General features: G+C 33.0%; 2 protein-coding genes across 2 annotated transcripts in view; one reads left to right on the top strand and one right to left on the bottom strand.

Annotated features, from left to right (window-relative positions):
• Positions 1-37: 37 nt before the first annotated feature.
• On the bottom strand, positions 38-11,752 carry LOC124357322 (delta(24)-sterol reductase-like). The gene is given in 4 exon segments (XM_046809007.1): positions 38-572; positions 3,376-3,478; positions 3,480-3,601; positions 10,585-11,752. Coding segments are annotated over 4 exon segments (1,653 nt in total). The 5' UTR covers positions 11,738-11,752; the 3' UTR covers positions 38-297.
• The window catches only part of LOC124357324, a 30,573-nt gene continuing 24,534 nt past the window's right edge, over positions 8,302-14,340 (top strand). The window contains exon 1 of the mRNA XM_046809011.1: positions 8,302-8,473. The gene's annotated coding sequence lies outside the window, so the exon portion shown is untranslated. The remainder of the gene's footprint in view (positions 8,474-14,340) is intronic.

The following is a 14,340-nucleotide window of genomic DNA, read 5'->3' as shown; positions in this document are numbered from 1 at the left end:
TATCGTATTGAATGTTTTATCAATGAAACACATTTGATAGCTACTAAAAAATATATATTATAATTACAATGAGGCACAACTCAACAAAATCTGTCATTAAAGAATTTCTTTTTACTCCTTGAGGGCATATTCCAAAGGTGAAATCCAATCCACCAATAACAGAGAAAAGTAGCTAACTAGCGTCAGCAATGGTATTCCAAAATTGGTTATCACTTATCTTGCCATCATCCTTTATTGAATTTAGAAAATTAAATTTAAAGCGATGACAGTTTTACCAATTCTTTATTTACTCAAATTCTAGTCGATTACAGTACCAATAGAAAGTACATCTATTTCTGGTTTAATTTTGTCATACAAGTGTGGGAATGCATGGTCAGCTGAGTATTTTTTCCTCATTTGTTCATATAGTTGTAAGTCAAACATCTGTTCAAACTCTTCCTTCGTCATGAAAATATCTGCATAGAGAAAGGAAAATCCACCAACACTCCGGGTAAATGACTCCATTTTCCTCATAGCTTCAGTAGGGTTGTATTTAGATTTTCTCTTCACATGTCCAGGAACGCCATATATACCTAAAACATTAAAACATTTTTTATTGTGCATAATAGTAATTTTCATATCCACAGTTCAACTTCATATCTTACTTCAAATACTATTAAAGTGCAGAATAAAACTATTAAAACATGGTTTAACAGTAAGCTATAATACTACAACAGTATATAACAAATACTATTTTTTCTACTACTTTGTCACTAAATTATGTAGCGTTTTTTTATTTTTTTGTATTTTAAATCTTTAAACCGCCAAGTCCAGAAAGTAGAAAACAGAATATGCTACCAAAATATTGATTACAATTCGATCCAAAATGCTTTGCTGATTGTTCAGACTTAAATCTAAAGTAGATGCAAGTTAATTGAAAACGTTTTCTGCATTTTCTTTGAAGACAATAATAAAAAATTCCTGTTCACTCTCCTACTGGTCTTCAGGTGATAGTGTTCCTCTACTTGTGTTAATATTAATTGCCATAACATGCAGATGTAATTTCTTAAACAAAACTAAAAGTGTAATTCAAATCACAATTACTATAAGTTTTTTCTAGTTTTATTATACCAAAGCTGATGGCAAAAAAAATTGCCCCAACCAAGTACACTACTTTTTATTGAACCTTACCAAATCATTGTTGGTGCATCGCAGAACTTTACTGCACAATGGTAGACTGCTGTTTGCTCTACAGCTACAATATATTGGTCCTTTTTTTATAATTTCTCCCGAAATTAGAATTCTTACCAACACCACAGGACATTAAAGGAAGAATATTAAGGATATATATTTATAAGTCAAAACTCAACAAACATATACAAAAACAAAAGAGATAAAAATAAGATGTGGCAATAAATTGTCACTCTACTATGTCTCACACATCAGTTTGATGACAACATTCATCAATGCCACCAGTACTCAAAAAGATAAATATTACAATTGCTTATATTTGATTTTAAATAGACTAAGAATCTGAAAATCAGGAACCTACTGAAAATGTGAGAAAAGAATATAAGTGGCTATTGTATCTTGAAATCTACACTATTGTTTCCTTTGTCATAACATAAAGGTGTATTTTAAGATACCTCTCCAGTACTGTTCTCTGCCTTGTGATGGAAAGACATATTGAGTTATGCTTGTTTGTCTCAAAAAGTTTGGCGATATTTTACCAATGGGCTACCCTGTTTTTGTACTCATTATTTCAAACTTATTTCTGATTTAAACAAACAAATTTTATTGCCCTGTATATCTTGTCTAAAATAGTAGGAGTCTGGTGACGTTTATCTTATTTATTTCCTATCAGATTTGTACTTTGAAGAATGCTTTAAAAAACATATTTATAAATTTATTATTAATTTTATCATTTATTGGATTAGAACTGTTCAACTAATGCAATATGCCCTTCTCAATTAGATTGTTATTCAATCATGGAAGCTTGTAACTGTCTCAAAGAAATTACACTTTTTATTAGAAGAACATCTCACTGCCTCACATTCTATTAAAGAAATTTTCTTGCACAGCATTAAAATTTAGATAAACCATAGCACACCATATCAAGTTTAAATTTATCCTTTAATGATTTTATATAATTGACACTAATTTAATCTTCATTTTATATATATATATATATAGTATATATATATATATATATATATATATATATATATATATATATAGATAGTTTGGATGGAGAGTTATTAGATGTTTTATATGTATTGAGCAGATCATTTCCTTTCCCTTTTTTAAAAAAACAGAGAGGTTGATTCCTTTATTCTGTCCATCCCCATGGGCCACTGGCCTGTGAGAGGATCTTACGAAACAGAATAAGAATATAGTATTATTTATTTTGAGAGAATGAATATATTCAACACACAACCTAGCACACTTTCAAGTACGTTGTACTCATAACCCACAATAAGGTTAATCAAGTAGAGCTAGTATTTTTATTTGAGGAAATACACGCTAAAGCTCCTAACATTTCAGTTGACATCATTGGAGGAAGTTTTGGGTTTCCTCTGCTCTTGGAAACCGTTTCAATACATTTAAGGATTGTTGTATTTTAATAATTTGTACCTTGGGCTCTTAATACATGTCTCAGGGTATTTTTTTATATTAAAACACATTGTCATGCAGCTAGTATACATAAATTGTATCATACTGTGTATCATTTATAGGCAGATGTATAAGCTTTAAAATAATCTGTACATATATATCAAGTATATTTTGATAATAAAATTAAATAAACTTGAATATTAGTAGAGCTTTAAATACAAAATTTGCTATATTGGCTGTTTGTTCTAAAAAGTTGACCATTCACACTTACAATATATTATAAAACCCGTGCTTTAGTAGTTGGCGGCATATTTGTGAACAAACTTTGTAAAACATTAACTAAGACCAATAATTACGGTAGTTACGAATAGCTGCTGTAACTAAGATCAGTTGCGGCGACTACGAACAGCTGCTGTAATAAAGATCAGTTACGATGACTACGAGCAGCTGCGGTAACTACGAACTACGAACAGCTGCGGTAACTACGAGCAGCTGCGGTAACTACGATCTACTGCGGTAACTACGATCAGATGCTGAAACTGGCATCTGACTCGCATGTAGTACAGCGAAAAATATACGTATTATTTCTTTACTAAAAGTGATCTAAAGGTCCCAAAAAAAGACGTATGAACTTAAACATCCAACATACACAACTAGAAAGTTTGTATTAGAGAATAACGAGATCTGAGGTCCGAGTTATACTCAGACGCCGATGGAAAGTGTTAAGAAATATATAGCAGCTTAAATTAATATTACAATCAAAAAGTATTTGTTTTACCTTACCCAGGTCATTGTACATTGCATAATTTGTTCCAGGACACAGCATGTCAGGAGAGGGAGTAGGAACTTGACCAGACCTAGGTCCCCAGTCATACACGCGACAAGGGATACACTAGCAGAGGATATAGATCGAAGAGCTCCTCACTCCGGTCAACCTGTTGTTCTAGTGTAGCCAATGGTAGAACAATATCTTGGAAAACTTGCTTTGTGAATGTCAGTTTTCTTATTCCTGTGAAGACATTTTAATGTTTAGTAGAAATATATAATAGACTTACGTTTTAAATCTTAAGCCAATAACTATCATTTTTATTATGACTCATTGCCTGTCACATCATTTACATTCTGTCATACAAGAATATGACCGTACAACGTCCTTCCTAATAGTAATTACAGTACCCCCATTCCACAACCCAATCAACATCGGATAATGCCGTAATCTGAGTCACATACTGTAGTTATGGCACTTGATGTGGCCAACATAAATTATGTAACCACTTTAAATTGCACAAGCGCCATTCTATGACAACCAGTCCCTGTGTTCATGCACCTTGCTCCACCCGATGCGAGGTTTGTCTGAATATCCTCACTTGAACTCAGGGACGAAATACAAGAGTATTAGAGAAAACAAAGAATTCATTCACTGTCACTTAATTTCCAATACCTTAAGACGAACTCCAAAACCAGCACTTAAACAGGATAAATCGGTATCTATTGTACTCATAATCCAAATTATAAGAGTGGCTTAGATGCAAAAAATGTATTTAGTTTAGAATAAACATGAAGATCACTTGTACACCATTTGTACATTTTAGTTAGTATTTTTGTAACCCGGGAATATGATTAACCTACTTATTACCGGAGTGCCCACTATCTGAAATTGTACGACTACTATTTCCGTTATACACATACGAATATACATGTATGAAGTTTATTTTGTAAAATAGAATGTATATTCTGTTAAAATATAATCCTAATCGATCAAATAAAAGACACAAAAGAACAAGCTCAGGTGATCGGATATCATTTAGTATTATTTTTAGACAAAAAAAACGTTAATTGTGTTAATATTTTCATTATAGCCTACTCTGTTTTCTTGCGTTCACTTATTCAGTTCTAAAGCCTAACTGGCATCAATCATAAAAAGGGGTTGACACATTTATTCTCGTTTCGCTCTAAACTACTCATCTCGTATTTTTAAGGTGGCGCCAATTATTTACCGATTAGGTAGCGGAGAGGGCGATATGCAAAAAAATACGAGTCCAAAAATTGAATTTGTAACGAGCTAAACTAACTTTTTATTTGAATAATAAACTGTTGTTTGTAACCAAACATATACATGTTGTTGACAGCCAACCAATTAAAATAACAAAACTTCCTAGATTTTTGGGACCATTAATTGTGATATTACGAAATTAGCTCCCAACAAGAAAGATAATCAGTGCGCAGGCTGTTGCCTTTCGTCAGAGACAATAAATTAATACAAGCATGATCTCTGCTCATCTACTGTTCGTCTTCAGATGTCAGTGCAGTGCCTGACACAGACAACCAACGGCAGGAGCACGTCGTACTTACTACTAGAGGTGATAAACTATAGTTAGGGTACTATTATTAAATATATCTCTTTCTTTAATCAGCTTTACGTTTAGGCTACTACTGTATACTGTAAACATGCCTTGCCTCTCGTAGTTCAGTAATTCAAATTGTAAATTTATATTGAAACATAAACTATCCTTCTGATATATTTATATTAACTTTACTGTCATATAGAACTTACGCTTTTAATTAAAATTCCTGTTAAATTGATTGAAAACTCAATAGTAAATATTAAAATTGTAGCCTAACTATAATCTTATTCGTCGTAAGTTATAACGTATACTAATTAAATCCAATTCATCATTACAAAATAAATTAATACCTTCCTGTTCCTTCAGTGTATTATATTATTAATCGATTTTACTAGCCACATATTACATTTTCCATTTAGGTTAGTCAAAAATGCTAGTCCGGGAGGTGAGAGCCAATTAACATTGTAAAAGAAACGTTTTTTATGAAATTGATAATGGATTTGTCTTTAAAAACAAATATATCGTCAGCCGCTCTATACTGACCTTCTCTATGCGACCTCCACGGTCAACACTATAGAGTAAAAAAGGGCTCAAATTACCAAAGACAACTATTTTATATAAATAATTCTATTAGAATTAATAAACCGAAATAATAGTTATACCAGCGTCAGCAACTATATATACAGAGATTTAAAGTTGCAATTGCTAAATTTGCTAAATCCTCGATCTGTTTCGTGGGCCAATCCATGTTGAAGGCTCAAGTGATGACCAAACTCTCTGACAGCTAAATTGAACAGCTAAACGGAACATTTCATGAAATCATGATGAAGACATCTACAGGCTTCAAAAATCTCAAAAGACATCCTGGTCTTAATTTAAAATGTTGCAGGCCCGGCAAAATGTAATGCCCGGCAACTATTTTTGACAGTTTCTACATCTGCGTCTTCATGAAGACTTTTCTCCAAATGAAAACAAATTTAAAACTATCTCCGCCTAAATTTGAATTAATACAGTTTATGTTCCAAACCAAGCTTGGCAATAATTTTATTTAAGAATTCTGTTGCAATGCGAGTAATTTGTTATGATGTAATAACAAACCTTGCAGTAGCCACAGCTCGCACAAAAGCATGTTAGTGTATCGCTATCTAGGCTTTAGATTATATTTAGCTCTATCATAATTAATCTCTGTGACTCTATCGACAATCTCAATCATTAAATTTCTGTTTTCTCTGTTTTGTGAATGAAATAGTTTTTAATCTTATTTATTTTATTACTGTTGAAGGACACAATCGAAAGGATAGCACGAATTCGTCCAGACCTATCTGGTGTAAAAGTGATCAAATGACTACTTCGAATATTAAATGAAAAACATAATTTTAAAAAGTTTATCATATCCGACAAACATGTATGATATATTAGACACCGTACCACACATATAATTATGTAGACTAATACAATGTATTAATTGTGAATAAGCTGGATAAAAGTAGACATTTTTTAGTACCACCTCTGGCCTCAATATGTTGCTTTGTATTTTTAGTGTTGGTACAAAATTAATTAGCCTTAGTCACTCAAGGTTATAAACATTGGGTATTTTCATGATTAACCAACAATGATTTAATTATTATGTATAAAATAGTCTACTAAAACCACTTTCGAAATTACTATATGAAACATGAGTTTAGTTTATTGTAGATGTTCATAACATGCCTTAAAATGTTTTGCGTCACCACATCTCGGTTCCAAAGGTAAAAATGGATCAGGATAAAGTAAATTTTTGTATGTTTGTAACGATATGAGCTTATTTGTGACAGAAACAAAATAAGAAGCACCACGATCTCAATTACGTCCCTTCTTTAATGCACAGGGGCGGATAAGAACACACACAATTAATTACAGTAGAGAAGTTATAGCATGACCGGTGACTTCGAGATGCGCCGTAGGCAAAGACGGAACTAAAGTGGTGGGGGGTGGAGCGGCTCAGTCTGTTGCCGTATTTAGCCTTGTGAACTTCGGTCACCAGTCTTCTATACGTGCCGCCCAAAAAAACATTCGCTTGTGCCAATTCACGAGTTGTAATACAATTTGTGAATTAATTGCGTTGTGCTCATTACGTTTTAAGTAAAGAGTTTGTGATGGATCGTAATGTAAAAAGTAAAATTGGAGGTAGAAAGGTTATACACGGCCAAGCAAGAGAAGTGATTGCAAATGTTTACCATTTTATGAAACGGGAAGCAGAAACCAACACACTTATAAATTTGAAGAAAGTTCAACAGCGTGTCGTAGAGGCAACTGGAATTTCTGAAAGTACGCTGAGACGAATTTTGAAGGAGGAAAAAAAATAAGTCCAATTGGCAATTCTTTTAGTACGCCCAACAAAGTAAGAAAACGCAAACATACTAAAAGTGATCTGGACAATTTTGATTTGGGTGTAGTTCGAAGAACAATAAATAATTTCCATCGACAACGGGGTTTTGTTATGTTAACTATTGCGTGTGGATCGTTGGCGTTATTGTTATTTTAAGTATACATCATTACTTAACTTGATACAAGTTAGTAGATAAAAACGAGTTTTTTCCTATTCTACTGTGTATATTGACAAATTAGTTTAACCAGTTTTGTATTAATTTTTAATTTAGCAGCTAGGCTATGTCAGTTGAAAATTTTGTAGTGTATAATTGTATTTACTATCGTAAATCCTGAAGCTTACACGATTAGTATATGATAAATTGAATTTTAATGGCTAACAAAGCGTAACAATTACAATTCTAAACTGTTGTCGTCGTTGGAGATCAAGAATAATATAAATTCCTACCCCTTCCCAATTTATGAGAACCCTTTCTTACCACCAGGTATCTCTACTGCGAACTCATTAAAAAGGGTGAGCTATGAACACAATTTCGGCAGAACATAGTCATTGTTAAGATCACGTACATCCGGTCCCAATATTTCCTGTATTGAATTCCCCAAAATAAAAGTCCGTCGCCGTAACTACAAAAGAGTCTAGAAATGTTCAAATATTCTCAAGGTCTCCTATACTAAATTGCTCATCATAAAAGACCACCGTGGTAAGAACATAAGGGTCTAGAAATGTTGGCAAACACTACAATATTCGGCTCCCGCCACCACTATGAGCCGGGAGCCGAAAACTCTCAGTAGGGGTAGTAGCACCGTATTCACTCCCCTACTCTAGATTGTGCCCCCACGCGCTCACCTCCTCCACTCCTCACGCGCATCCCACCGGTCATGCTATAACTTCCCTACTATACATGATTTTTTTAATTTTTGCTATTTTCCTTTACGAATGACCTATACAAATGAAGTGCACGTGGTGATTGATAACTCTCTCTTGTGTGATAGAAATCAGCTGTGTTTAAACCGAGTTGAAATACAGAGGACGCTTGCTGGATGCTTGATTGGACGAAGTAGAAAGTGTAGAGACACGGCTTCTTTCATCACTTATTCTAGAGGGTTAACGTGTCATCGGTTTCGGCTGTGACTCGCACGCTCTGAGCAAACTAATTGGGACGAAAGAGGTAAGAGAAATTCAAATATATGAGCATGGCAGACTATTAGAAAGAGCAGAAATCATCTTCCAATCCGGTAGTCAAAATGAAGAACAATGCTATTCCAATGCATATTTACAAGTATTTCAGACAATTCATTTTATCTCCCTTTCCACGATTTCATGTATTTACTTTTAAATGTACATAATCACATCAATATAACCTTGTGACATTACTTTAATTTGAACTAATTAGAAATTAACCCTTAATAGCACAGATTTTAAAGAGAGAGTACCAAAATCTGTGTATATGAGACTGAACATACTAATATGTCTATATGACACAATAGACTGTTATGGGTTAACAATTGATATAGGTATAAAGCTAAACAATTGATGTGCTAGCTAGTTTAAATTTATTCTAATATAGACTAATAAATATTGTTTGCCAAACAGTTGTATTACAGGGCCATACAATCACCGCACCAAATGTCCCGCCACCGCACTTCCATCACACAGCTTCACCTTCACCCACCAATCGTTATCCATTATCAACATCTTATTATTTTGTCAATGATAATGTTAATGATTCAGTAGTAAGTTACAGTTAGATTGGGCTATCTCGTCCATCGTCAGGCTCCGGTAAAATTGTCCGAAAACCCGGTCTGAGCACGGGCCTGCTTACAAATAGGGGTGGATTTACCTATAGGCTCACTAGGCTCAGACAGAATGCCCAAAGGAGCGCATTACTAGAATATTGAAGCTTTTGGCTAATTTTAATACGAATGCAGAAATGCCACCTGACATAAACTTTGTCGTTATTAAGGAATGTTCAATAAAGAAAGGAAGCAAAGTTAACGTGTAGTGACTTATATAGTTTACAACGCTGCACACTAATGAGTTTATCATAGTTTTATTCAAACAAATGTTTTTCCAAAGTGCTTCAAATTAAATAAAAATATTTTACATAAGAATTACAAATTTATAATTTGCATCACCTGTTGATAAAAATATTTTCACAAAGCTCATAAAAACAAGTTTTTAGGGGTGATAAATATTTTCAGGCCAATGGCCCCAAGAAAGAGAGAGATCCACCATTGCATGTAACAACACACACACACACACACACACACACACACACACACACACACACACACACACACACACACACACACACACACACACACACACACACAAACATTGCAATCCATAGTTTTGTAAGCATCATAATAATTGATTTATATTATAACTTTTATACAATACTGTAAGTTTATTGTATACTTTTAGCTTAAAAATAAAATTACATTCTTTATAAGTTTTGAACAATGATTTTCAAGCGGTTTAAACTAAGCAATGGTTTCAAAACATAAGATTAAAGCAACAAAATAAGAAAAATATATATTTCGAACTTTAACAAATTCACTTACATGAATAACTTGGTCTTAATCCGTGGTCTTAATGATCCTTTCACACATACTATATGCACATAAGTATAAACAGATATGAAATTCAGGACATATATTTCTCTTGTATACATACAAAATAAAATAGTTTTCCTACATATCAGTAAAAAACTAACCATTTGCTTTTAAGCATACTATATGCACACAAGTTTGAACAGATATTTTTAAACACCCAAATCTTTCACCAAGTGACTCCCAAAACCTGACAAAAACTAAATATAAATTGTTGTAACTATTTTTTTGCCATTGTTAAAAGTACAGTATTCAAATATATTCAACAAGATTAGTGTTAAAAATGATATCCATATCATATATTATTCTGAATGGAACAATAAATTTAGACTGATAAGGTAGTAAAATAAGATAAGGTAATGTAACACTGAAGTGATAAAATGTACTGATAAAACCCTGACTTCAAAGTTCAACCAAATATCTGTATTACCATAACGTATTCGACATGGGACTATTACAATCAAGTAGCTTTGAACTTTGGTTATATTTGTTCAGTTGTCTTTATACGCCTATAAAATTGTCAACAGGTGCTCGAATTTGTATTTGTTATATAACAATAAATGTGCTGTACAAACTTCATATGCTCACTGGATATTTTAACACTAGGCTATACACTTTTAAAGTTGTAATAAAGTAGTTTACTTTGTACAATTTTAAAGTTATTTACCTGGTGTTGTAGTGTATTTTAGGAAAGCAATTTTTGGGGGAAGTAACCAGCCAAATAAGTATCTAAAAATGGTGAGGTTTCCAAATGGCAGCATGGACTCCAAAACCCAAAAAATAGATCTGTTGTGTCGTAGGAGATAATCTTCTAGAGGGATTAGTTCTTCACTTTTCCCCTTTTTGAGGAAGGTTTCCACATGTTTATAAAACCATGGTTTGTACCACCTGTTAATTTGATTCACCTCCACATTGTCAGAAATGTCGGAAAACCAACCAGCAAGGATCACCGCTTCATGTTTACTGTAAATTGTAGCCTCTAAGAAATCTGGAGTGTTTTTCTTTGTATCAGATGCTCCTGACAGTTCATAGAGAAGAGAGCAATACCGCTTTTTTCCTATCACTGGTATATAGTGCATATGTACAAAAGGCTCTGCAGGTATAATTTTCAGTTCTAAGGCGACAACAAACCCCAATGTCCCATGTGACCAAGGGAGTGCTTTGAAGAGATCAGAAAATTGATTATCTTTGGTAACATGAACTAAACTTCCATCTGACAACACAATGTCAAAAGACAGAATAGTCTCTTGAAACAATCCTACCTTGTGAGAGTGGGTGGTCATCCCGACCCCCATTGCTAGGCCCCCGAGGGTGGCTTCTGCTATCTCCAAATGCACAGCTAACGCATAGCCTTTAGGCAATAAATATTTTGTTATGTCCCCAACTTTAACTAGAGGTTCGACTTTTACACTCAAATTTGCTTCATCTAAACTTAAAATGTTGTAAAGGGGAATAGCTATTTTGTGGCACTGATCTTTTTGGAAAAATGTAGTAGACAGGCTGAGCCAGTTAGGTCTAGCAGTACACAGTAACTTTCTCTCAGATAATGGTAAGTCATTCCATCTTCTCACAGCACTTTGAACTTCCTTCACTTTATCAAGATGAGTTCTACAATCACATAGTCTAACTATATAGCAGTGAATTCTCAATAATAAGTCGAACAAGAAACTGGCTGGCAAACAAAACAACAACACAACTAAACCTCTATGTTTCTCTAACACTGAGAAAATCCAGTTTTTAACACTAGCCATAACACTAGTGACTGGCAGACACACAGCTGTACTAATGATCCCTACCTCCAAGAGAGCAGCTTTCACCATTAGTAAACAACCATCATTATCTGAGATAAGTGTTATTGAAGTATGGATTTGGTCAAGTCCCTTCTTGAAAGTTAACATTAATTGGAATGAAAACATTGGTAAATGAATCATGTTGAATAATACAGTTTTAAAACTTAACAGTAATTAATATAATTTTCAATTGTATCTACCTTTTTCATAAAATATCCTATTATGTGATTAAACTACAACTAGTTAGAAAAATTACACACTTCTGGTATAATAAGTGTTTATAATAATACACTTTAGGTTAAAAAGATTCATCTAACAAAACTATTATATCATTGAGTTGGAAAATTCTACAACAAAGATTCAAGATTTAATTCACTTTAGATCATCTGTAGCAAACTTTTTCAAAGCTATTACCACAAAAAGGTTTTTAAATAGATTGCTTCCTATTTTTATTTCTACTAACAAAATTTTAAGTACAGCAAATGAACACTCTTTACTACGGTGCAAGTAATTGCTGCAATAAAAGTTACTACATTCTATAGCTTCTTATTAAATTTCTATCAAAGTGGTTAGAAGCATTAAATATCCATTCTATAAAGTTCAAACAAATAATGCTACTCTAAAATTTAATACTAAACTAAAGGTGTAAGTTTTAACGAATTAAAATAATTTTGGAAATAATATACACATATTACATTAAATTTGTACAATGTTTACTTTCTCTGGCTTCATAAAAGTAAAAGTTATGAATAAAGTTACATGTACAGTATTTGGAAAACTCCTAATAAGGAGTCAACATTATAAAACTATTAAAGCTTTGCTAACATACAATACCACAAAAGGATTAAACGTTTTAAAATAATTACATGCATTGTTAGTCAGGAGAGGTACTCCTTATACAAACTCTAATCTATTTATTATAAATTACTTGAGGTTTTTAAAATTTTTTTCAATATTATTTTTCATTAAACTATGATAATAAAAATATAAATAAAGTAAACTAATGTTTTTACTAAAAGCATGAAATACATTTCTGCAGTAGATGTACTTGTATATTATTATAATACAGTGTGATTTAAAAGTATAGATACCGTACACTCTGTTGAGTTTTTGATGGATAAAGATGAAGGATGGAATTCTAGACATCTCTCTAAGAAATAGAACTGAATTTTTTAGTCACTTTTACAACTTTGCCCATTTCCTTCTAAATGGAATTTGGGGGAGGGACAGCTCAAAATTTTTAAATGTAAAGACCCATTAAGTGACATCTCATTTGAAAAGTCTTTATAAGAGAAGAACAATGGAAACTAGAGCTTTCTATCTCAACCCAGTATAAAATGGCAGCTCATTGAAGTTAATTAAGTTAAAAGCATGGATGGATACTGCTCAACCTTCAATGGACAAAGATAGAAAAATGAAACTCAGGACAAGCATGAAACAGAATTATGATCCTGATGATGTGAGGCTATGGACACCGGGTGAGATCTTATGATGAAGTAAGGAATTTATTTAATGACATTTATCCCAATTGAAACCCTATATCTAAATCAGGAGTTTCTGTATCTAAAAACAACCCAATGTTTCCAGGAAACATCCAGTGTTGAAGACCGCCCCAAACCTGGACGACTAAAATCGCCTACAACCGAAGCATTGTCACTTGACATTTTACAGTCTGTTGTAGAAGATACTCATGCCTCAACAAGAAATTTTTCTCAAATATAAGGTAAGTCACAAACACCAGTGTGTAAAGTTTTACATAACAGTGGCACACAAAATTCATTTAGTTCATGAGCTAAGTGTGGACGATTTTGATTGTCGAGTAGAATTTTGTGAAATAATGATGCAAAACATTGATAATAACACAATTAGATTAAACAACATTGCTTTCTCAGATGAAGCAACTTTCATGTTAAATGGTAATGTCAACAGGCACAATGCTCAATATTAAGTTCATGTTAACCCTCATTGGATGAGAGTGCAACATACCCAGCACCCTGAAAAATTAAACATTTCATTTGATATTGTAAGGAATCAGTTTGTTGGGTCCTTTTTTATTAATGAAAACCTTAATGCCGAGGTATACCAGGAGATGTTATAAAATCAGGTTTATTCAGCTATCCAAGTAGCAACCAACAGCTGTAGTGCATTAATGACCTTAGGAACAAAATAGTAGCGGAAATTAAATAAAAAATACTGTGTGAATCCATACAGCGTGGTGTTTCAAGTTTCTACAACAGACTTGGACATTCTCAAACTGTCCTGGGACAGCAGTTGAACATCTGATATAAAAAAACACAAGTTAGTAAGTTTTAACCGTTTTATTGCTTAACGTAATTGCAGTTACTAGTGCTACCGTTACTTTACATTTAAAAATTTTGAACTGCCCCCAAAATGCTTTTTGGGGAAATGGTTCGCTTTTGTTTCATAAAGGGGTATCCTGAGTTTAATTTTTCTCAATTGTCCATTGAAGTTTGAACAGAATCCATCCATTGTATTATTATCAATGTTCCACTTCATTATTTTACAAAATTCTTCAATCACACAACAAATCAAAATTGTTCTCACTTAGCTCATAAACTAAACAAATTTAGTACGCTTTATAACCACTCTCATATACAACTTTACAAACTGAT

This window comes from Homalodisca vitripennis, chromosome 3 (genome assembly GCF_021130785.1).
Source record: "Homalodisca vitripennis isolate AUS2020 chromosome 3, UT_GWSS_2.1, whole genome shotgun sequence".
Lineage (NCBI taxonomy): Eukaryota > Metazoa > Arthropoda > Insecta > Hemiptera > Cicadellidae > Homalodisca > Homalodisca vitripennis.
Note: the sequence above shows the minus strand (reverse complement) of the source record. Positions and strands in the feature narration are given on the sequence as shown.